The sequence below is a fragment of the Ramularia collo-cygni genome (assembly GCF_900074925.1).
Source record: "Ramularia collo-cygni strain URUG2 genome assembly, contig: RCC_scaffold04, whole genome shotgun sequence".
Taxonomy (NCBI): Eukaryota; Fungi; Ascomycota; class Dothideomycetes; order Mycosphaerellales; family Mycosphaerellaceae; genus Ramularia; species Ramularia collo-cygni.
Genome location: NW_019716258.1, coordinates 1,333,965 through 1,356,244, shown reverse-complemented (window position 1 = coordinate 1,356,244; position 22,280 = coordinate 1,333,965). Strand labels below are relative to the sequence as shown.

Sequence of the window (22,280 nt, the reverse complement as noted above, 5' to 3'; positions counted from 1 at the left end):
GCTATGTGAACAATGGGTCGGAGAACTGTCCGAATTGAATTCCCCAAGTGGGTAATAAGTGCTAAATAACTGGAATGATAAGCAACAGAACCGCTGCCGATCAGATTACACCGGTGTTCCATTTTTTTCGTTTTTCTGGCTCATGGCTGTAGCCATAGGGTTAGGGTTGGGTTAACTGGTTGACGACGTTCAGCTTCGACGCAGGTGACTCTCGGGGAATGCTTAGTATACTTCGTACCCGGGAGGGTCTCTAGACAGTCGTTTACGTTTAAACGTCTTCCTCTCTCTCGATGTTGTGCTGTAATTTCCTATTGACGGTGTTGACGCCGTTTCAGCGACAAACATGCATAGTGATGTCTTCAGATTCAACATGGAAAGGCACTGACAGTCCGCTTGAACAACGTCGATAAGAAATGACCAATAGGATGCAACGAGGACGGTCCGTACAGATTAAGAGAAATATCTCTTCTATGCTCTTCAGCAACTGCAAGCAAAGCAACGTACAGTCGAGCAATGTTGCGTTGAGTGTACACCGACTATACATCTATGCCACGCTAGCGAAAGCCCTCTTCTTCCTCCCCTTCTCAGCATCCGCTTTTTGTTCCTCCACAACATCATCCACGTAATCGCCACTCTCAATCTCCCGCGCTTCTCTTCCCATTATCTCCAAACCTGCGAGGTTGAAACCCATCACCCTCCGCTCCTCCTCCACCCAGGCCTCGTACGCCTCGTAAACATCTGTGAGCATGGGCTTCAGCTGCTTGCTCGCCACGATTTGGTTCATGTGTGCCTGCAGCATGAAGTAGCTGATCCGCCAAGCCAACTCAGGTTGCATTCTTTTCTGCAAGAAGATGGCCAGGAATGTGAATAGGGTGGGAAGCATGCTGAAAGGGATGACCAGTAGAGCGTCGTTGAGAGCTGGTGTAGGTACTCTCCTGAGTGTGCGGAAGACGTGCTGTTCCGCGGTTATGTTACCAAGTGCGAGGAAGACGGGATCGCGTTGGGGCACAGCCATTTTAGGGTTGGWCTTCTTATCCCTCTCATAAGCGCGCATGAGCTCGAGATCCGTAAAGCCGACTTCGAGTGCTTCCATGATCTTCTCACCGTGAGTAAGAGTACCAATGGTCTGCTTGCTCGCTGCTGCGACGTCGTCGTTTTGCTCATCTTCATCCTGGAAGTCACGATCCATGTTCTGGGCGAGGGTCGACTCGTACATCTCTTCGAGTTCGCGCTCGCGCTCTTCCTCGAGAAAGATGAGGTCGTCGCCGACTTGCCAGAGTCGGATGCTCTTATCATGCGAGGCTGTGACGATAGTATCACCAGTCTGACTGATCGCCATTGCCCAGATTTCACCGTGGTGGCTGTCCAGCTTCTGGATCTGCTCAAACTTATCCGCGTCCCAAGATTTTAGCGCGCCGTCCTTGCTCACGCTGAAGACTGTATGTCTCTCTTCCTGCTCGACAGGATGCGCGATGAAGCCAACTTGCATAACACTGTCTTGATGGGCGAAGAAGGCTTTGTGACAGTCGCCAAAATCCAGTCCCCAAATGCGGACGTTCTTGTCCGCACTGCAAGTTGCAACCAGCTTCGAGTCGCTGCTTATGCTGATATTCAGTACGGGGAGTTTATGTCCGTACAAGATGTGGTATGGCTTGAGGGTATCGACGAAGAACAGCTTCACAGTGTTGTCCAACGTGCTGAGCGCCAGGTACTTGAGATCTGGCGAGAAGCACACCGAGAGCACATCATCAGAGACCTTGAGTTGCCGTGTTTGTGTAAGCTTCAGCTTTTGCGTCGTTCTCCTCGTGCCGGGAATCTCCTCGTCGACCACATCAAATCGCCAGAACTTGGCGCTCTTATCGGCAGATCCTGTTACGACTGAGCGCCCATCCGGATTTACAGCTAGCGTCCAGATTGGACCATCGTGGGCAGCGATCTTCTCAATCAAGGTGCTCGTACTGATATCGTAGAGCTCCAGCTCTCCCGATTTCGTACCCAGTAATACCATTCGGTCGCCAGGGAGGAAGGCAGAGCAGAGTGCTTGTCCACATTCGAGTGTCCTGAGACAAGACTGTGTGCGGAGATTCCATACTTTCAGCGCACCCGCCGAAGCGCTGGCAAGCATACGATCGTCTGAAGAGAGTGCAAGGGTACGGATGTCAGAGCGATGACCCGGAAGCTCAACGGCAAGTGAGCGAGCGTACTCAACCTCCCGTTTGTCAGATTTCTGACTCGTTACATTGTACAATTCCAACAGATTGTTGGTAGTCGCAACCAGTATTTGCACAGTCTTCGAAGCCTTTGGACCTGATGTGACCCACGACGTGGACCGTACTCTACCACCCGAGCGGACAATCACATATGGACTGAAGACGTCGGTGACTCCTGGCTTCTCGAGATCTTCCTCCTTCTCCGGAACGAGTGTTTCGCCTGCAGCTGCAGCCTTTTCACGTCTCCGCTTCCTCTTCCGCTGCATGTGTTTATGTAGCTCGTCCGCAGATCGTATCCGCCAGATCTCGACTGCCTTTTCCGAACCATGAATCGCGATGTAATCCTGATTGGGGTGGAAGGTCACGCCAATAGTCCTGTCTGCGCCCTGCCGACGTATGAYGCCCTGACTTGTGAGAACATCCAGCGTCTTGCCTTCGCTTACAGTATTGCTCAATTGTGCCAGGGCCAATGTATCTATCCGCCAAACCTTCAGCTCTCCGTCATTACCAGCGGTAATACAGCCAGCACCATCCGGGCTTAGACCCAATGCCCAACACTCGCCGCTGGTCTGCGCAACGTGCGTCTCGATGCAGTGCGGTGATGTGAGGTCCCAAATTTTCACCAAAGCGTCCTTTGATGTTGACAGTAGATACTTTTCCTCCACGTCCTCGCTGATGAACTCATCGTCAGAAGCTGCAAGTCCAGGTACAGGTGTCCGCAGGAAGGCCAGTCCGGTGATTTGATCTTTGTGTCCTCGTAGCCTGAACTCCGACGTTTCGGAGAGCAGATTCCAGATGATGATGTCCGTGTCTTTACTCCCGCTGGCCAATCGTGAGCCTTCCTGATCGAACTGCAAATGGGTCACTGCACTGCGATGTCCGTTGAAGCTCACTACAATCTGGCCGGACAGAGCGTCCCAAATCCGTATGGATCCATCCGCATATCCCACCGCGATCAGATCCGGTTGGACTTGACATTGCGATATGCACGTGACCTCGCTCTTATTGTCCTTGTCGTGCCATCGCGACAGTAATTCGCCTTTTTTGACATCCCAGCAGAGCACTTCCTCGTTTGCRCCTGCGAATGCTCGTCCCGTCCGGCTCGATGCATCAGGCGTCCATACGATGTTGGATGAGGCCGTACATACAGTGCTGAAGACCTGTGCAGCCTCGTATTTCCTGTAGCTCTTCACCATCGTCCCGCTTTGCCTCAAAAGCAGAAGATGGAGAGTCGCAAAGAAAGATTGTCTCGATCATTGCTTCCGAGAAACTTTTGGAGAGATCGGCAGATCCTAGGGTTCGCCGACACCACTTCACTCCACCTTGCCGCGCAAGAGAAGGCAGCCAATTGCGACCACAAACACCGACTTGCACTTTTACCAGAATACACCGTCCTCCACCAGCCGCCATGCTGCTTCTTGACTATCAGAACGTGCTGATCGAGTCGCTGCTCAAAGACCGTTTCTCCTCAGAGTAAATACAAGTCGTATGCCAGCTCTTACGCAATGCCGTACCTCTGACACCTTCACAGCTCAAGCCCCTCCTCAATCGACCAAGTCGTCTCCGACTTTGACAATGTCACCTTCCACATCTCTACACCAAATGTCAAGACTCAGATCCTCATCTCCATCGCTGTAAAGTGCTTCCCAGAGCTGGTGACCTACGGTGCCCAAGCCGTTCTCGAGCGCGAATATGGCCCCTACATTGTCGATCCGGAGCAAGGCTATGACTTCAGCATTCAGGTGGACCTTGAGAACTTGCCTTCCGAACAAGAAGAGAAGGACGACTTGATCAGACGAATCAGCTTGCTGAAACGCAATGCCATGGCTGCACCCTTCGAGCAGGCTTTCGATGAATACGCTACGCTACAGGAACAGGCGAGCCACTTTACGAGCGAGACTGCACCACAGGGTGTTCAAGAAGGAGGCGAGGTGCGGGCTATTCACTACAGAGATCAGGAGGCTATCTACATCAAAGCTTCGCATGATCGCGTGACAGTGATATTCAGCACGATTTTCACAGACGAGACGGACAGGATCTTTGGCAAGGTGTTTTTGCAGGAGTTTGTGGATGCGAGGCGGAGAGCAATTCAGAATGCGCCCCAGGTACTATTCAGGAATGACCCACCATTGGAACTACAGGGACAAAAGGGATTGCAGAGTGGGAAGGGAGAAGTCGGATACATCACATTCGGTAAGACAATACCTTTGCTGAAAGGGGACTGGATGAGACTGACAATGGCTGCATAGTCCTGTTTCCCCGCCATCTCACACCGCAACGGCGATACGAGGTCATCTCCCACATCCAGACGTTCCGTGACTACTTTCACTATCACATCAAGGCCAGCAAGGCATACATTCACAGCCGTATGCGGAGGCGGACAGCCGACTTCCTTCAAGGTAAGCATACTTGGGTGATATTGGTGGTCAGGCACAGATGACGAACTATTGGCTGACTATTCCCAGTACTACGGAGAGCTAGACCAGAGACCGAGGAGAAGGAGAGGAAGACTGCAAGTGGAAGGACATTCAGAGTGCAGGGCTGATCTTGTAGTGGTTGAAAGCAAGAATTTAGCACTTTCTATGCTTTCAGTGAGTGGTGTGCGTGCCCTGCTGCAACGATGTGCAATGAGAAACGATCGTGAGGAATTCGCGGCCTCAAATCTGTGAGCGGATAATGCTGGTGACCCAGGATTGGTAAGTAGCCCACGTAAGTGTTCTGATTCCATCTACTTGTACAACCACCTAGTCTGCCTGCATCATGGCCCATCTCTCTCTCGATGTTGATCTTTCATCATCCTTCTACATCCCTTGTCGTGTTGTCGGGAGCGTGTCGATCTTTTCAGAGTTGGTTGCTACGCCACGAAATGCGGTTGCTGTTTGCCATTGATCAAAAATCAACAGCGATCTTGAACTCCATCATCAACATCGTCTGCCGCACCGCTCGAGCCGCAGGCATGGCACCCGCTGTTGAGACTGATAAAGTGGGTTAACACATGCGTCCTTGAGAAGCATAGCTAATGCACAGCGCAGCCTCCTCCGCCCAATGTTGAATGTCACTGCGAGGATTGTCAAGAATTTCGCCTGCCATACGACAGCCTCTGGAACCTCTTTGAGAAGCCTCGTCCTACAGATGGAGTCTCAGGCGGCATTGCAGATGCACTCTGGGAAGCCTGGCTCAATACAAGAGACGCCTGGGGTAGACACCAGAAGCACTTCACACATGAGTTCACGCCTGAAGAGCGCACTGGTACCCAGGAGGATGAACTTCGCGAACGATACCGCGCCCGCGCCCGGGATGCCGCAGAGCCACCGCCGCAACCTTCAACCCAGCCCGCTCCACAGTCACAGCCAGACCTCCAAAAGAATAACGTAAGCACATTGCAGAGAATGTAACGACCGCAACTGACATCTTGCAGCAGAGTACAGGTGAGGCGCAGTGGCGGGACGGGCGCTTCTATGGYAAGTTCATGGTGTGTGACCATTGCCATTCCCATTCTTTGAAGTAAGCACCATATTCTACCACTCACCCAAAAATGTGCTAATGTCAGCATGCACAGGTGCACCGAAGCATCAGTATGCGATCAATGCGAGCTCCACGGACAACCATGCGTCCACCGAGAGTGTATTCTGAGCCCCTTCAAGGATCAGTGCCCGAACGAAGAATGTCGTTATGTCCATCGCAGAGATCTACCTCCCAAAGGCMGCAATGATCCGTCTTGGATCATCATTCCCGGTCGCCTCAAGGGATACCGTGAGTCTGGCTTCCGCCTCAACATGCCTCTTGAGAGCCTGAGCAAGATGCACAGTGTTGAGAGGATCCGCCTGCTTCAGCCGCTGCAAACACAAGCCATCGATGCTACAACCGCTGCAGCTGCGCGTGGACAGTCGCTCGCAACGTATCACCAGCAATGCGTCTGCCCGACGGATGATCTCGAAGCCCGCCCCGAAAAGCACGTCAAATGTCCACCTATGCCCGGCGCCTTCGAACGTAACACTGGAGGGGATCCGGAATGCCGCGAATGCCAGACCTCGATATCGGTGTTCTGGGCTGTTACTCCCTGCAACACCAGGACCTGCCTCGACTGTGCTCTATGCAAGTGCCTAATCAATACCGGACCTCGCTGCGACTGTAGAGCAGACAAATGCCCGTATCTTGTCATGGGAAGCTCGTTGATGTGGTGGAACGATGTCTCTCCACGCTATCAAGTGAGCCGAAATCACGACATATACGCCGAGGCAAAGTGGCTGCGCGATCACTTGATCGTAGCTATAGATCACAAGCGTAAGGAGCTTTATGGATAGAGGGATGCTTGGAGATTGTCGTGGTGGTTCTTGCAAGGAACTTCAGGAGTATCGCTGACAAGATAATCGCCCATGAGGGTCGCAGTGAACGTGGCGTCGCTGATGTCGGGGGATAGTGCAAGGCAAAGAACGCCCACAGCTTTCAGTGTTTCCTTGGCTATTGTACAGAGACTCTGAACGGGACAGACATGCACAAGAGAATGTTCAACCGCTGAGCATCGTACGTAATGTATCAGAAAGAAATGCGAGGGTATCTCGAATTTGCATCTCTACCTACAAGTGAACATTCCATAGGCCCTTCGGGACCGCAGAGGGAATGGCTGTTGAGAGAGAAAACATTCTTTTGCTGACTCTGCTGTCTTCATGCAGTAGGGTGTCGATATCTTCAACATCTATGCAACTACCTTCGCTCACTATGGCGAACAGAGCCGATTGATGTGAGGCGACTAGACAGCCACATGACCACCTCCGCTGCGAATCTGGGAGGATAAACTCGCTGCCAACGTAGGAGCATGTTGAAGAGGAGTCTGTAGAACGAAAACCCCCCGAGGCAAAGAAGAGACTCTGTAAATGGACTCTCTCTTACACCAGCGACTTGCTCCGGCCCCGGTGGCAGACCTGCACACCCGAGCGTTGTGATTGTCCGCGGCACAAAGGCAACTCATGCAGGGCTGATTGTGGGGAGTGTAACTCGAGCCTCGAAGCGGAGAATTTGCGTTGCGGTGGCGTACAAGGTTGCTGACGCCAGACAGTATGCTGTCAAGCAGCATGAGGACATGCTGGTATCGGCCTTCCAGCCTCGGGCTGCACGAGGTAGGGGCATATTAGCACTACCCGCGTGGCATCAACGCAAGGAAAGTCGTTTGAAAGGTCTGCCGTCGGTACCTCCTGTGGTGGGCGGGAGGAACTATGTATGAGATGTGTGAAGGGTCACATCAGTTCCTGCAGTTGCGCCGGAAGTACCACTGGCTTGGTGTTTCGCTGTTACACAGCAATATGGGCGCCAGCCACGGCGCGGGACTGAGGAGAGACAAATGCGATCCAGGAGGGCTGGTTCGTTCGTATTCGATCAAAACCTGGATCGCATGCTTTAGCCGTCGAGGCTTCGAGAGAGAGACGATGTAGACACCACGCCGCTCTGGTAGAGCCTGGCTAGAATTCTCCCAAGGCATCGCGGCAATAATGTTGCAGCATTTCTTTGCTTTCCAACCATCGCAAACGATTCAGTCGTTTCACAACACGAGACTCCGAGGATGCGGATACGAGGTCTGTGAGTTGGTGCAACATGAGAACATCCATGGAAAAGCCACCCTTCGGCATTCGAGCGCAATCGCCCGCGCGTTCATTGTTAATTGTTGCCGTCTGCTCCCACTCAAGGTGGCATTCGACGATATCGTTGTTTTGTTTTATGCTCGAGTCGCCGTCCCTATCACGATCTCACATCCAGACCTTAATCTTACTCCAACTGCTGTCCACCTTCTCATTGGCTGAATCCGGAACTTACGCAGCCACGAATTGCAGTCTGTGCTTACACGTGACGTTCGCACCTTCTCCTTCTCCCTGCCAACCCATCCATTCCACGGCCAGTACGACGCTTCAACCTCTCACCAGCCGACCACCTCGCTGCCACCGCGATCAGGCTCGACGGCGACCCACATTCGTTTTCTATTCTTCACGCCTCGCAGTCTCGACGACTTCGCGATTTCTTTTCGACGTCTCACCCGCTATTCGATCGCCTCTGGAAAGTCAAAAGGTAACAAACAACTTTGGTGTGCAGCACACTTGATTGAGCATTTTGGCCGTGGGAGGATCATGCAGACGTGAGAAGAGGAGACCTGTGGCCCTATCCATTTCCTGTGCATTGATAGACTTGACGTCCAATTCCCGCCGCGCACCTGCGCGAAGCGACAATGAAGAGCGCGCTGTCGCATCTGCTTGCGCTCGGCCCGGAGCTGGCCATATACATTCTCACAGCTCCCCTGTTCACGGGCAGCGCGCATGCCGCATCTGCACAGTCAGCATCACCATTCACCAACCTCGATCTCTCGCAACTCGGACGTGTGGCTGTTGGCGGCGACTTTGATAGTATCTCGCTCTACGCAAATGCAGGCCAAAACGAGAACACCTCCACCAATGGCAGCGAGTCACTGCTCACACGATACGCCGATGGCACGTTCCAGTCATTGGCACTGGCTGATGCCGACGCGTCAATCGCTGCAATGTGCCCATACGTCAAGGATGGAGATCTGAAAGGGGTTGTTGTTGGCGGGAACTTCACGAGCTTGGGAGGAGTTGCAGCGGCGTCGGTCGCGCTCTGGAATCCCTCGAGTAAAGAGGTCACAGCGCTGCCTGGTCTCTCAGGGCCTGTGAACGCGCTCTATTGCGATGAAACATCCGGCACGGTGTATGTTGGTGGTAATTTCATGGGCGGCAGTTCCACCAACGCTATGGCTTGGGCAGACGGATGGCTCAACCTCCCATTCGCTGGGTTTAACGGACCCGTTCAATCAATCGCGAAGAACACCGCTGGAAACATCGTGTTCGGAGGACAATTTGACGGGCTGGGCAATGCTACATCACCTGAGGTTGCGGACCAACAAGTGGTCAATCTTGGCGGAGGCACCATCTCTGCCGAAGGATCCACAACGACGGCAGGATTCTCCGACCCGAGCAACATCATTTGCAAGACGGGAGAGCCTGAAGGTGCCGGCAATACCTGGCTGCTCGCGGACAACAGGGAAGGGTTCTGGGACGGTACGTTCGGATATGGCTTCATCCCGACGAAGATGCGCCTTCACAACACTGCGCAGGATGGCCGTGGAACCAAGACCTTTTATTTCGAGGAGATGAACAGCGGCGGCATTCTAAACCTCACCTACGTCGACCCGACGACCGGTCGTGAAGAGTCGTGCATTCAAAGTTGTCCTCTGCCCGAGAACAACAGCACTGCTCAGGACTTCCGCTTCGTCGCCCCAGTTGGCATGAATCATTTTCGCATATTCATCACGTCATGGTACGGCTCTGGTGCGGGACTCAGCGGGATTGAGATGTTCCAAGACGACATTTTCAGCTACGCTGTGGACTCGTTCAACGAGCCGCAACAATGCGGAGCCGTCACAAACGGATCGGGATCGTCCTCGACGACTACCCCCGACAATCTGTGGAGACGAGTTGCGAACGACGGCCGAACCAACTCGGACTTCCTGTCTGCTACACTTACCGAAGCATCACAGGTCAATTCTGACACCCAGGTTGTTTTCCGGCCCAACGTGAGACAGTCTGGCAACTATTCAGTCATGGTTTACACCCCGGGATGCATCCTCGACAATTCGTGTGCAACCCGTGGGCAGGTGAACATGACCGCGACTATGAGTGCAGACTCTGAGTCTGTAACCACTACCCTCTYCCAGACCAACAACTACGACAAGTTTGACCAGATCTACTATGGCTACATCGATGCGGACACCGATGCCTTCCGTCCGGCCGTGACATTGGCGCCCGTGTCTGGACAGTCAGTCCCACTCAATGTGGTAGCCTCTAGAGTGCGCTTCGAGCTGGTCACGACGACCGGCGGCCTCAATGGCCTGTACGAGTACAATCCAGATGAGGCAACAACCGACACAGACTTCTCTTCATCCGCAATCAATACCGCCGGTTCTTCCTTGGATTCGCGCGCCCAGGTGAACGCTGTCGTTCAGGGCAGCAACGCGTTTTATGTTGCTGGCCGTTTCAGTGCTAGCGGTATCAACAACATCATGGCCATCGACAGCAACGTGACTGCGCTGCCCAGCGGCGGTCTGGACGGACCTGTGTTGGTCATGCTCCTGGACGATACACGACTTTACATTGGCGGCAGCTTCAACGACACGTCAGACATCAACACACCAGGCTTGAATAACGTCGCCGTCTACTCAACCGCGGACAAGTCTTGGTCTGCACTTGGAGCAGGTGTTAATGGTGCTGTGTTCAGCATCATTCCGCTGAAGCTGAACATCTCTTCAGGAGACCTGCAGGACGTCTTCACGATCACTGGCAACTTCACCTCCGTCAACGCCTTTTCAGGCAATGCGGCCTTCAACGCTGATGGGTTTGCGGTGTGGGTTCCCGGCCAGACCAACTGGCTCAACAACATCGCCTCTGCTGATGTCGCCATTGGCGGCCAGCTTACTTCGTACACCGAGGTGCCGAACAATTCGCCATTATACGGAGGCAGCATCAACTCGCAAGGCATTGACTACAGCAGCGCGGTGGAACTTGTCGGGTCTGGCAAGAGCTTGCCTTCACTCAGATCTATCGGCGTCCAGCTAGAGCAAAGTTCTCAGGCTCCTGCGACTAGCTCCTCCGCGAAACAAAAGCGAGCTCTTATCGGCCAAACCTCTGGACAGAATTATACCGGCGTGTATGATGGTCTGTTCTATGGCGACAGCGGCCTCAACATCACAGTTCTCGGTGGCAGCTTTACTACAACCACCACTGATGGATCGTCCACGGGCAACCTGGTTTTTGTGAACTATACCAACACAGACAAGACCATCTCTGGCGTGAGCGGTCTTGACTCGGACTCCATCTTCGTCGCGATGGACACGCATGGCACTCAACTCTGGGCGGGAGGCGCCGTCAACGGAACGGTCAACGGCAACGAGGCTACTGGCCTCATTGTTTACGACCTGGCTACCAACGACTATGTGTCCCCACATCCCCCTGCACTTGCCGGCGACAATGTTGTAGTCAATGCCATTTCTGCTCAGCCTTCGAGTTCCAGMGTCTATGTTGGTGGGGATTTCGCAACCGCCGGTTCACTGCCGTGTGGTGCGCTTTGCCGCTACGATACCAATGCCCAAGCTTGGCAGACTACCGGCACTGGACTCCGCGGCACCGTCAATGCCATGATCTGGTCTTCAAACACCATGCTCATGATTGCTGGCGACCTCACAATTGCTGGACAACGAACCACACTCGCCACATACGATACAAAGAAGCAGACTTTCGAAGCCTACATGGGCGCCGACACACTTCCCGGTCCGATTGTCGCGATTACTGCAGTAAACAGCCAGTACACGGAGTTTTGGGCCGGTGGGGTTTCCTCAAGCGATAACTCGGCGTTTCTGTCGAGGTACTCTGGCGGCACCTGGACGCCTGCATCCGGTCTTGGTGCGGCTACTACCATCCGCAAGCTTCAGATCATGCCTTTGAGTTCCAACCACGACGACAGCGACCTGATGTCCAACAATCAAGTACTGATGATTCTTGGCAATGTCAATGTTCCGGACGTGGGCAACGCCAGCGCAGTCCTCTACAACGGAACCCACTACGACCCTTTCCTTCTCACCAGCATGCAAGACGGCAGCCAAGGCAGTCTATCGGCCGTGTTCGTCAGCAATCCCCAAAACTTCATCACTAATTCCAGCCACCACCTCGCTCTGGGTATAGTGGTCGTGATTGGTCTCGCAATCGCGCTTGGTATCATCTTCCTTCTGGTATGCGCAGGTATTCTCCTTGAACGGCAACGGAGGAGACGGGAAGGATATATCCCAATGACAGCAGACAAGAGCAGCAACATTGCACGCTTGCCCCCAGAAGCACTGTTTTCCAACATGGAGACCAAGGGCAAAACCCCCAAAATTTGAAAAGCTCGTCAACCATTGCCTTGCTTACGCCGTCACGATACCTTTACGACCTTGCTGCGTTTGACCGGCCAATCGACGACTTGGAGGCCCATCCCACCGCAAAAGCCTCATCCCCACCGCTCTTCAGCGCTCGACACTCAAAACTTGATCTCTTTGTTCACCCTTCTCCTTTTGTCACTTGTTCGGTCCTTGTTAGCGAAGCATACCCGCCGGGATCTTCAACCGGCACAATCCTTTTTCGAGTTCGTTATCCACACTTCTGGGCTGCAGGAGGAGTGGAATAGGATACAAAACTTCTCTGAAGTAATGGGCAGCCACTAATGTATACGATGTGTGTTGGAGTCCTTTTGGGCGTGAAGGAGAGAGAGGGAGGGCGATAAATGTGTTCACTTGTCCATAGGCAGCAAAGACATGTGGATGAAAGGAAATGGACGAAAGAAGAAGATGTAGGGCTGCTTGTACATAGTCGAGGCGGAGATGGATATGGAGAACAAAATGGAAGCCGTCCACCTTTGATATCTCATCCTCCATTGTGCTGTGCTGCGCGATCGTCGCACGGGAATTCAACTTGCTCGATCTCGATGCTTCCTCCCCTCTTCACCATCAAACTTTGATAGAGCATGGCATCTCCAGCGATAGGCCCGATAGAACATGCGCCGAAACCGCTACCGTGCTCCATTCTTGCATCCACTACCAGCTAAAACACAAGAAGCATTCGAATAGCTGCAGGAGTTCGAGCTTGACGTCCCCACTATGTAGCCCCATATGTAGCCACTGCGATAGAAAAATTTATCCCTGCCTGTGGATGATTTCGCGAGGCTGGATTGGGCAGATTGGATTACAAGCATTGATATTCTAGCGAGCTCCAGATGGATACCTTGAAGGCAGAGAAAAGAGGACGATATTTTTCAAGCAGAGCAACACTCCATCATCACATTCTTTTCCCTCTCTGACCACCAATGCCTACACCTCTCACGTTCGCTGGATAGAGAGGCTCTCTTATCGCAAGCGAAGGTTTTCCAGCCTCGAGAGTTGAGTCAATCGCAGGGGAGCGGCATCGGCRGACAGATAAATTTGTCTGTGTCACAGCTGATAGCTCTTCTCAATCAGCACACGACAACCTTCACACACACCCATTGACTGCAGATTGTGTCGCGCAGGCTTCGACCGATCAGTCGGTGGACGCAACAGCACCATAATTAGCCATCATGGCTGCTCTCAGCGGGCGCATTGCTCGCCAGCTGCCGCATGAGATCCTCCACCAGAGCAAGCAGACGCTCCCTCGCGTGACCCGCCGCACACTGGTCTCGCAATCAGCCGCGCCGCGTGCACCACTCCTCGCCCGTCAGAGCAAGGTGCTATCCCGACAGTTGCGTCAGTTCTCCCGTGCTGCCGTTCGTGCCAACCAGACTGAGGTCGCACCCAATGCCAAAGCTTACCTCGAGAGTGGTGTAATTGCTGGCGGTCAGGATCTGGTCGATGTCAAAAAAGTGTTGGTCATTGGATCTGGTGGGCTTGCAATCGGACAAGCCGGCGAGTTCGATTACTCGGGCTCGCAGGCTCTCAAAGCGCTGAAGGAGGCTGGTATTGCATCCGTACTCATCAACCCGAACATCGCTACAATCCAGACTTCTCATGTGTTGGCCGACGAGATCTACTACCTCCCGGTCACTCCCGAGTATGTTACATATGTCATCGAGAAGGAGAGGCCGGACGGCGTCTTCCTGTCGTTCGGGGGACAGACGGCCCTCAACTTGGGAGTCAAGATGGACGAGATGGGCATCTTTGATCGCTACGGCGTCAAGGTGTTGGGAACCAGTGTGCAGACATTGAAGACCAGCGAGGATCGCGACCTCTTCGCCAAGGCACTCGAGGAGATCAACATTCCCATCGCCGAGTCCATTGCTGTCTCTACGATCGATRAGGCTCTCGCAGCTGCGGAGTCTGTTGGATACCCAATCATTGTGCGCGCGGCGTACGCACTTGGTGGTCTTGGATCTGGCTTTGCGGACAATGCTGATGAGCTGCGAAACTTGGCTGCCCGGTCTTTGACACTTTCACCTCAAATTTTGGTGGAAAAGTCGCTCAAGGGCTGGAAAGAGGCCGAGTACGAGGTTGTTCGTGATGCCTCGGACAACTGCATCACTGTCTGCAACATGGAGAACTTCGATCCACTCGGTGTGCACACTGGTGACAGCATTGTGGTCTCGCCTTCGCAAACTTTCAGCGATGAGGAGTACCACATGCTCCGAACTGCTGCTATTAAGATCATCCGCCATCTTGGTGTGGTTGGAGAGTGCAACGTTCAATATGCCCTTCAACCCGATGGTCTCGACTACAGAGTTATTGAAGTTAACGCCCGTCTGTCTCGTTCATCTGCCCTTGCATCAAAAGCTACTGGATACCCTCTCGCCTACACTGCTGCGAAGATTGGTCTTGGCCACACTCTTCCTGAGCTCCCCAACGCCGTCACCCGCACAACGACCGCCAACTTTGAGCCATCGCTCGATTACATCGTCACCAAGATGCCACGTTGGGATCTGGCCAAGTTCCAGAATGTCAACCGCGATATTGGATCTAGCATGAAGTCTGTCGGAGAAGTCATGGCTATTGGCCGTACCTTCGAAGAGAGTTTTCAGAAAGCCATTCGCCAGGTTGATCCTCGTTTCCACGGTGTCCAAGGTGACAAGTTCGACGAGCCTCTCGATGACATTCTGAAGAACCCAACCGATCGCCGATGGCTCGCTGTCGGTCAGGCCATGCTCCACGAAGGTTACACGGTCGATCGCGTACATGAACTCTCAAAGATTGACAAGTGGTTCTTGTACAAGATTCAGAACATTGTTGATCTTACCCATGAACTCGAGGCAATTGGCTCCCTGTTCGGCGTCAAGAAGGAGACCATGCTCAAGGCTAAGAAGCTCGGCTTTAGCGATATCCAAATCGCAAAGGCAGTCAACAGCACTGAGGATGAGGTCCGCGCTCGCCGGAAGAACTTCAACATCCGCCCTTGGGTCAAGAAGATTGACACACTGGCTGCTGAATTCCCTGCTGACACAAACTACCTGTACACCACTTACAACGCCTCCAGCCACGATGTCAAGTTTGATGACCACGGTATCATCGTTCTCGGATCTGGTGTCTACCGTATTGGAAGCTCTGTTGAATTCGACTGGTGTGCCGTCAACGCCACTCTCTCCTTGAAGGAGCTTGGAAAGAAGACTGTCATGATCAATTGTAAGTAAATTACCCCTTCCCCCTCCCCTCCCCTCGCTTCGCTCTCTGCCTGGTTTTCCCACATTGCAGCTCACAACCACAACACCCCGAGGGCCGGTGAAACTTACGGTGGGCCGCCCTGCCTGTCGCAGTCGAAATTCGTGTTGTCTGCAATAACGACAGCACGATTAAGAAGACATTGTTCGATAAGATCGCCGCCTCTCCATGTGGTGAATCGACGACAATGCTCACGAGCAGGTAGCTATAAGCATAAAATGCAGCAGCCGTGCGGAGAGTCGAATATCTTCAATTTCACTGGCCCTTGCCCGTCACCAGCGCAACACACTTACTACACAGACTCGCTGCACCAACACTTCACACCATTCTTCATGCACTATATACTGACACCGAAGCGGATAATCCGGAGACCTACAGCACCGATTTCGACGTTCCCGACCGCCTCTACTTTGAGGAGCTGAGCTACGAGCGTGTTATGGATATCTATGAACTCGAGAATTCTTCCGGTGTTGTCGTTTCTGTCGGTGGCCAGCTGCCTCAAAACATGGCTTTGAAACTCCAGGAGGTTGGAAAGGCCAAGGTTCTCGGTACTGATCCCAAGGACATCGACAAGGCTGAGGACCGACACAAGTTCTCTCAGATCTTGGACTCCATCGGTGTTGACCAGCCCGCCTGGAAGGAACTCACTAGCTACAAGGAAGCCCAAGCTTTTGCCAATGAGGTCTCCTACCCGGTGCTTGTCCGTCCCAGCTACGTTCTTTCTGGCGCTGCTATGACTGTCATCAGATCTGAGGAAGAACTTGAGGATAAGCTTACGGCTGCCAGCAACGTCAGCCCTGACCACCCCGTAGTCATCACCAAGTTCATCGAAGGCGCACTTGAAATCGACTGCGATGCTGTTGCCTCGAACGGCAAGCTTCTTGTCCACGCTGTCTCCGAGCACGTCGAAAACGCTGGTGTCCACTCCGGTGATGCTTYTCTCGTTCTCCCGCCTGCTCATCTCCCTAAGCGTACCATTGAACGTGTCAAGGAGATCGCCGAAAAGGTCGCAAAGGCATGGTCCATCACTGGTCCATTCAACATGCAAATCATCTGCGCTGAGAACCCCGAAGGTGGCGAGCCTCTCCTCAAGGTCATCGAATGCAACCTCCGCGCTTCTCGTTCCTTCCCATTCGTCAGCAAGGTCCTCGGAACCAATTTCATTGATGTCGCTACTCGTGCTCTCATCGGAAAGGATGTCCCTGAGCCAGTCGACCTGATGAGCATTGCCCGTGACTACCTCGCCGTCAAGGTCCCCCAATTCTCCTGGACTCGTCTCGCCGGAGCTGACCCATACCTTGGTGTTGAGATGGCCAGCACCGGTGAGATGGCTTGCTTCGGTACTAACCTCGTTGAGGCCTATTGGACTGCCATGCAAAGCACCATGAACTTCCGTCTTCCTGAGCCAGGCGAGGGTCTCCTTTTCGGCGGAGACACTGCCACTCCGGACCTTGGAAAGATTGTCGACTACCTAAACCCACTTGGCTACAAGCTTTTTGCTGCCAACCAGGAGGTCAAGGAGCATCTTGAGTCAACGTCCAAGGACGGTAGCGTCAAGGTTGAAGTCATCGAATTCCCCAAGGAAGACAAGCGTGCTCTTCGTGAGGTGTTCGCACAGTACGACATCAAGGGTGTATTCAATTTGGCTAAGAGAAGGGCCAGCAGCATGGTCGATGAGGACTACGTCATGAGGAGAAATGCCGTAGATTTTGGTGTCCCACTCTTCATGGAGCCCAGAGTGAGTTTCGTCGTGCTTTCTGATTCATGAGCTTTACTAACGATACACAGACCGCCGTTCTCTTCGCTCAGTGTATGAGCGAAAAACTGCCCAAGAAGGAGGGCATCCCGTCCGAGGTCCGCAGATGGAGCGACTTCATTGGCGGTAAGCCTTTGTAGGCTGCCGTTGTATAATAAACGAAGATTCTTTGCCACTGGACCCAAAGAGTTTGGATCCTTGTGGCAAAGGTATTGTTGCGTTTGCAAGGCGTTCGTGTGGCGCTCTGCTGATCAAATGAATGAAGCGTTCTACCTGCGTTTGTTAAATTGTGAAATCATTGCTGTACTGGAAATGGAAAAGAATCGGTGGATCTAGAGGGCCACCTGCTGCTAGCTTCTGGAGATGTGATGGAGGCAGCGATGCCATATCGATACCACATTCTGAATGCGAGGCAAATTTGTTGATGAATGTTCAAATCTCAAATCTCAGATCGACCAAAGGTAAGTGAGAGTCAAAATCTTTGCTCGCGCAAAAGTGGGTCATCAAAGAGAAGAAACATGCKAGTGACATGTCCTTTGCTGAACAACAGAAACTGTGCTCTACCACCCGGTCCTCCAACCATTCAACAACCATTGCAGCAATGCCACCGCAGACATTCGACATGGTCGACCATTCTGACCTACAGATGGGATTCAACCCCCGGAACGATCTTCTTCGCTTGCAGAATGCAAAGCTCGACAGGGAACGTGACCATTTCAAGAAGAAAGCCGAGAACCTCAAGGCAGCACTCTCCAAGGCCAAAGACGAGCTAGAGCGTGGGTATGGGTGCCTCGTCCTCCGAGATGGAAGATGATCTCGGAGACGAGCTATCAACAGTCAAATCTGAGCTTCAACTTTCGAATGGCTCGAACGGCACAGCAACCACCATAACCACCAGAACAGATTCTCAAAACCACGTCATTCAATGCAAGTGATGTGCGTAAATACGCAGCGGGCGATCAGCAAAATCCACACTCGAATATTCCAGCATTTGGCGCCGCGGAAAATCAACTTGGCGAGCCGTTTCAGCATGGGCGAGAAGCGTAGACACTCATTGAATGTGTGCGATGAACCTCACACAAAGACTTGAAAAGGAGACGTAAGGTGAAAAACAAGGGGCATGCGTTGAAGGGCTTGTGAATATCGTGTTGCGAAGCATTTAAGGAAGTAATGGGAACGATAGAGAACGTGGAGAGCAGGAAGTTTCTGGAAGCGCAGAGGAGGTTTTGGTATTCTCATTTATGATGGAAATATGTTCGGAGAGATGCGAAGAGGGGAGAGAGGCTGACGGGGAAGTTTGAAGAGTTGTCGCAGTGTGTTGGAGAATGGCTTGAGCCGTCGTTATAAGGGAGGCGAGGAAGGTGGAGAAAACGCCTTAGTCGAAAGCTTTTTGACAACTTCAATGATGAGACCTTCATGGTGCTGTAAAGCACTTATCGAGCCGCGCTTTGAGCAGTTTGCTAGCCTGCCTCCGCCCTGTTGGACGACCAGCATGTGATTTGATTGAGACACCTCGAAAGGTTGCGTTGTTTTGCCTACGCCAATGATGACGAGATTTCCGATCAAGTWCTGAGCTTGTTCACGTTGCTTGCGGGCGTCTTTATCAAACATCGTGTATGACACTGGTGCAAAGTAGATAATGGGTGTTCTCGGTTGCAAGCCGTGTCCAATATTTCTTCTTATACAACTTCTCCCCAGGGGGAGTGAGATGTGGAGCTAGCCAAGAGCTGCCCGTCCCGCAACGTGCTCTATTGTCTACGGAGATAGAAGGACGCCTGGCAGAGCTTGCTGGAGTTGGCCTCTAGGTCCGGACCGAGACGATGAAAGAAACCGAATAAACGCACTGAAAGGGATAGAAGGGCTGAGAGACAGCAATGAAGGCAACGGATTTGAGTACTGGTTCCGATGGAGGGCAGAAGGAAGGATCTTACATATCTCTTAAATCGAAAATCCTGGCCTCAGTTCGATGGACTTTTGGACATACCTAAGGTAGGCTGACACGCGGAGGGATCGAGCGGCAGATTCTTCTATCATCACTCACAGCTTGTGACCTTCCCATCTCCCATGTGATCCAACGCAGGGCTGTTTTGGATCATGTCCTGCGTCCCATTGGCTCTGAGTGCCCGGAAGCTAATGGATGTTCAGTTCGTACATGAGATTGTGCTCACGTGCGAAGCATAAGGTGGTCAGGTTCTTGCGGGTGCTCCCGCGCTTCAGCACCCCAAAGAGCGCCAGGGTGGATCGCGGGTGTTTGGAGATCTTTTGCAACTCTTCAACCGCTCTCCAGAACCTTCTTAGCATTGTCGACCACCTTCTTCAGCTCGGAAGTCCCCTTCTYCACCACCTTCTCCATCTGCGTGCCCGCTTTCTTCAAATCATCAGGTCTCGCCGCTTTGCTCCGCTGCATCGCGCGCAGCTTCTTCTGCTGCTTGCCTCGAGCATCGCGAACCCCTGTGCTTGCTTTCTCGCCGGCCTTTGCAGCTTCAGCTATGACGGCTTTCCGCGAATCAGCCGTTGGAGGCGGGATGTTGACTACCAGCAGGAGCGGATTTGCGCCTGTGGGATCCGGCTGAGGGGTGAGGGAGAGTGAGGAGGATTGTATGGCAGAAGACACTGCTTTGACGTGCTTTTGCAAGTATTAGTCTTGTACCCTGCGGTTGCTCTCCCCTCTGCTGCAGCATGAGATACTCACGTCCTTCTCCCCAACGAGCACCTGCACCGTGCGACCCTTGGGAATGACCTGTGCAACATCACTGAGCTTCAATGTCTGGTCGACGTTCTTGTCTGGCTGCACGCGCAGATTCTCTACCACTTCCAGGTTGAACCTGCCACCCGCCCGCAGCTTCGATAGGTCATTCTTGAGCTTCTCCAACGCATTGGCAATGTCCGCCTCGAGGGCTGTGAAGTCAAAGGGATCGTCTGTGGAAGCCTCATTCCCAGCTTTTGATGGAGCCTGTTTCTCTTCCTTTCCCGCCTTTCCGGGCTTTCTGCTTTTGGCCAGACATTGTGTGGTCGAGAATGCTCGATGGAGATTCAGCCGCGTGAGATGATCCTGTCTCGTTGATGTTTGGGGGTTTTGTGTGCGCACGATGAGACATTGCTTCGATATCGACCGTGTGGATAGTCCAGACCTCGCTATTTGCCTGCCAGCAAGCTTCGCGATGCATTTGACATTCATCGTGTGATGAGGTAACTTCTATCGTTATCGACTTGCGCTGCCTAAAAGACATCACTTTGTCAGCACCGCATTCGCTTTAGAACTAGTCCTGCCTAGCATCTCGACGTCCTTTCTTCTTTCCTACAAACCACAACACGCGCGACTCTGCACCGAATACACCGTAATCGCCGACTGTCAGCAGCTAATAATACTCCTCAACATCACTTCCGCCGACAACCGCGACAGGGCGAGCCAGTCCTCCAAAATGGCAGCCAGCGCAATGGACCCGAAGCAGCTGTTCGAGGTCGCAAAACAGATTCAAAAAGCCACCGAATCGGGCGACTCTTCCACCTCGATCTTGGCCATTCTGGCGCCACTGGAGAAGTTCAAGGCGACGGAAGACTTGCTGCGCCAGAGCAAGATCGGTGTTGCCGTCACCAAGCTGCGCCAGAACAAGGACCCCAAAGTGAGCGAGGCAGCAACGCGGCTGGTCAGTCGGTGGAAGCAGGAGGTTTCACAGAGCAAGAAGAAGCGCGCAGGAGGAGATAGTAGTCCTGCGCCTGCCGCCAACAAGGCTCTGAACGGTGCAGCCGCTTCATCCGCACGAAACAGCGCTACAAGCAGTCCCGTGCCGCCGGCCAAGGAAGTGGAGAAGGAGGACAAGAAGAGCAAGATCGATCCGGAGAAACGCAACACCAAGACGGACAGCGTGAACAACCAGGTCACCGGTGATGTTGTACGCGATGGGTGTCTGAAGCTGATGTACGACGGCATTGCTTTCATGTCCAATGAGTCGCCCGACGATGTCCTGAAAGTAGCGCGCAAGGTTGAGGTCGCGGCTTTTGAGCACTTCAAGCAGACTACCAGCCCCGAGTACAAGACCAAGATGCGAAGTCTGTATCAGAACCTCAAGATGAAGCCGAATGACTCCCTACGAAAAGACGTCTTCAGCGAGACCATTTCTGCTACCAAATTTGGTATATTCGGCCGAGATTTCCAGTGTACATGCCATCACTAACTTAACATACTATAGTTACCATGTCCTCCGACGAGCYCAAATCCGCGGAAAAGCGAGCCGAGGATGCTTTGCTCGAGAAGGAAAACATGAACAAATCCATGACTCCCCAGGAAGTGAAGGCCATATCCACCACGTACGTCTCTACTGACCCAAAGCAACCCTGCGCTCTCGTTCCTTGCATGGGACGGGGGTGCAGGGTTTTATTTGCGTCTGGTGAAAAACAAGGCTAATCAGGTATGCCAGGTTCACGTGCGGCAAATGCAAGCAGTCCAAGGTGTCGTACTCACAAGCTCAGACTCGATCCGCTGATGAGCCTCTCACGACGTTCTGCGAGTGTGTGCTCTGTGGCAATCGGTGGAAGTGTAAGTCGTCTTGTCTCTACARTGATGGAAGAATGAATTGCTGACATTCGTGATAAAGTCTCATGAGGGTGCTTCCTTGTATGTGGCCACGGTACATCCTTCGAGGTAGCACTGGGGTACATGCCGTAAGTAGGAGGGCAGCAGTCAAAAGGAGCATAGTAACAGAGCTCTCGATACGAGCGGCATGCGAGACGTGGCGTTACTGCTGCAATCAGTCGCTGTGCTGTGCTGTCCGAAGAGGTAGTTGGCAGTCATTATTGCCAATCCTACCAGTTTGTTTCTTACATGTGTTACGAGCTACGAGTTTATGGATGGGCAGACAGGCATCTTCTTCTTCTTCTTCTAATTGACTTCTTTTGGTATCTTACCACGCTTCTTGATTGTCTCAGTTGCTTGAAGTCGTGTGGCTGTGCTCGACGAACTGAACGAATCACTGTACTGCGGTTGAGTAGATAGCTTCGAACCCAGAAACTACCTGGTGTCAATGCAGCCGTGGCGGCAAGTGGATTGGCTTGCACAAACCGCTGAACGCTATTCAATTCTGTGACAGTGCGATGCAAACAGAATCATCAT

General features: G+C 52.8%; 7 protein-coding genes; 5 read left to right on the top strand and 2 right to left on the bottom strand.

Annotated features, from left to right (window-relative positions):
- Positions 1-544: 544 nt before the first annotated feature.
- Positions 545-3,406, bottom strand: RCC_03633 (probable DIP2-Dom34p-interacting protein; the record flags this gene model as incomplete). Its single annotated transcript, XM_023768920.1, has 1 exon — positions 545-3,406. One exon carries the CDS (start codon positions 3,404-3,406, stop codon positions 545-547), a length of 2,862 nt encoding a protein of 953 aa, XP_023624688.1.
- A 212-nt stretch (positions 3,407-3,618) lies between these two features.
- On the top strand, positions 3,619-4,755 carry RCC_03632 (probable ARP2/3 complex 34 kDa subunit; the record flags this gene model as incomplete). XM_023768919.1 has 4 exons in its annotated part: positions 3,619-3,683; positions 3,742-4,403; positions 4,460-4,609; positions 4,676-4,755. 4 exons carry the CDS (start codon positions 3,619-3,621, stop codon positions 4,753-4,755), a joined length of 957 nt encoding a protein of 318 aa, XP_023624687.1.
- Positions 4,756-4,989: 234 nt separating this feature from the next.
- Positions 4,990-6,514, top strand: RCC_03631 (uncharacterized protein; the record flags this gene model as incomplete). XM_023768918.1 has 4 exons in its annotated part: positions 4,990-5,193; positions 5,243-5,581; positions 5,629-5,714; positions 5,770-6,514. 4 exons carry the CDS (start codon positions 4,990-4,992, stop codon positions 6,512-6,514), a joined length of 1,374 nt encoding a protein of 457 aa, XP_023624686.1.
- A 1,910-nt stretch (positions 6,515-8,424) lies between these two features.
- On the top strand, positions 8,425-12,141 carry RCC_03630 (related to Pst1p; the record flags this gene model as incomplete). Its single annotated transcript, XM_023768917.1, has 1 exon — positions 8,425-12,141. The coding sequence occupies one exon, from the start codon at positions 8,425-8,427 to the stop codon at positions 12,139-12,141; it is 3,717 nt and encodes a 1,238-aa protein (XP_023624685.1).
- Positions 12,142-13,349: 1,208 nt separating this feature from the next.
- RCC_03629 (probable carbamoyl-phosphate synthase (glutamine-hydrolyzing) arginine-specific large chain) lies at positions 13,350-17,310 on the top strand (the record flags this gene model as incomplete). XM_023768916.1 has 3 exons in its annotated part: positions 13,350-15,378; positions 15,771-17,152; positions 17,203-17,310. 3 exons carry the CDS (start codon positions 13,350-13,352, stop codon positions 17,308-17,310), a joined length of 3,519 nt encoding a protein of 1,172 aa, XP_023624684.1.
- Positions 17,311-19,442: 2,132 nt separating this feature from the next.
- Positions 19,443-20,348, bottom strand: RCC_03628 (related to RRF1 Mitochondrial ribosome recycling factor; the record flags this gene model as incomplete). XM_023768915.1 has 2 exons in its annotated part: positions 19,443-19,796; positions 19,863-20,348. 2 exons carry the CDS (start codon positions 20,346-20,348, stop codon positions 19,443-19,445), a joined length of 840 nt encoding a protein of 279 aa, XP_023624683.1.
- A 244-nt stretch (positions 20,349-20,592) lies between these two features.
- RCC_03627 (related to transcription elongation factor TFIIS/Cofactor of enhancer-binding protein Sp1) lies at positions 20,593-21,773 on the top strand (the record flags this gene model as incomplete). XM_023768914.1 has 4 exons in its annotated part: positions 20,593-21,304; positions 21,361-21,478; positions 21,589-21,707; positions 21,766-21,773. 4 exons carry the CDS (start codon positions 20,593-20,595, stop codon positions 21,771-21,773), a joined length of 957 nt encoding a protein of 318 aa, XP_023624682.1.
- Between the last annotated feature and the right edge of the window lie 507 nt (positions 21,774-22,280).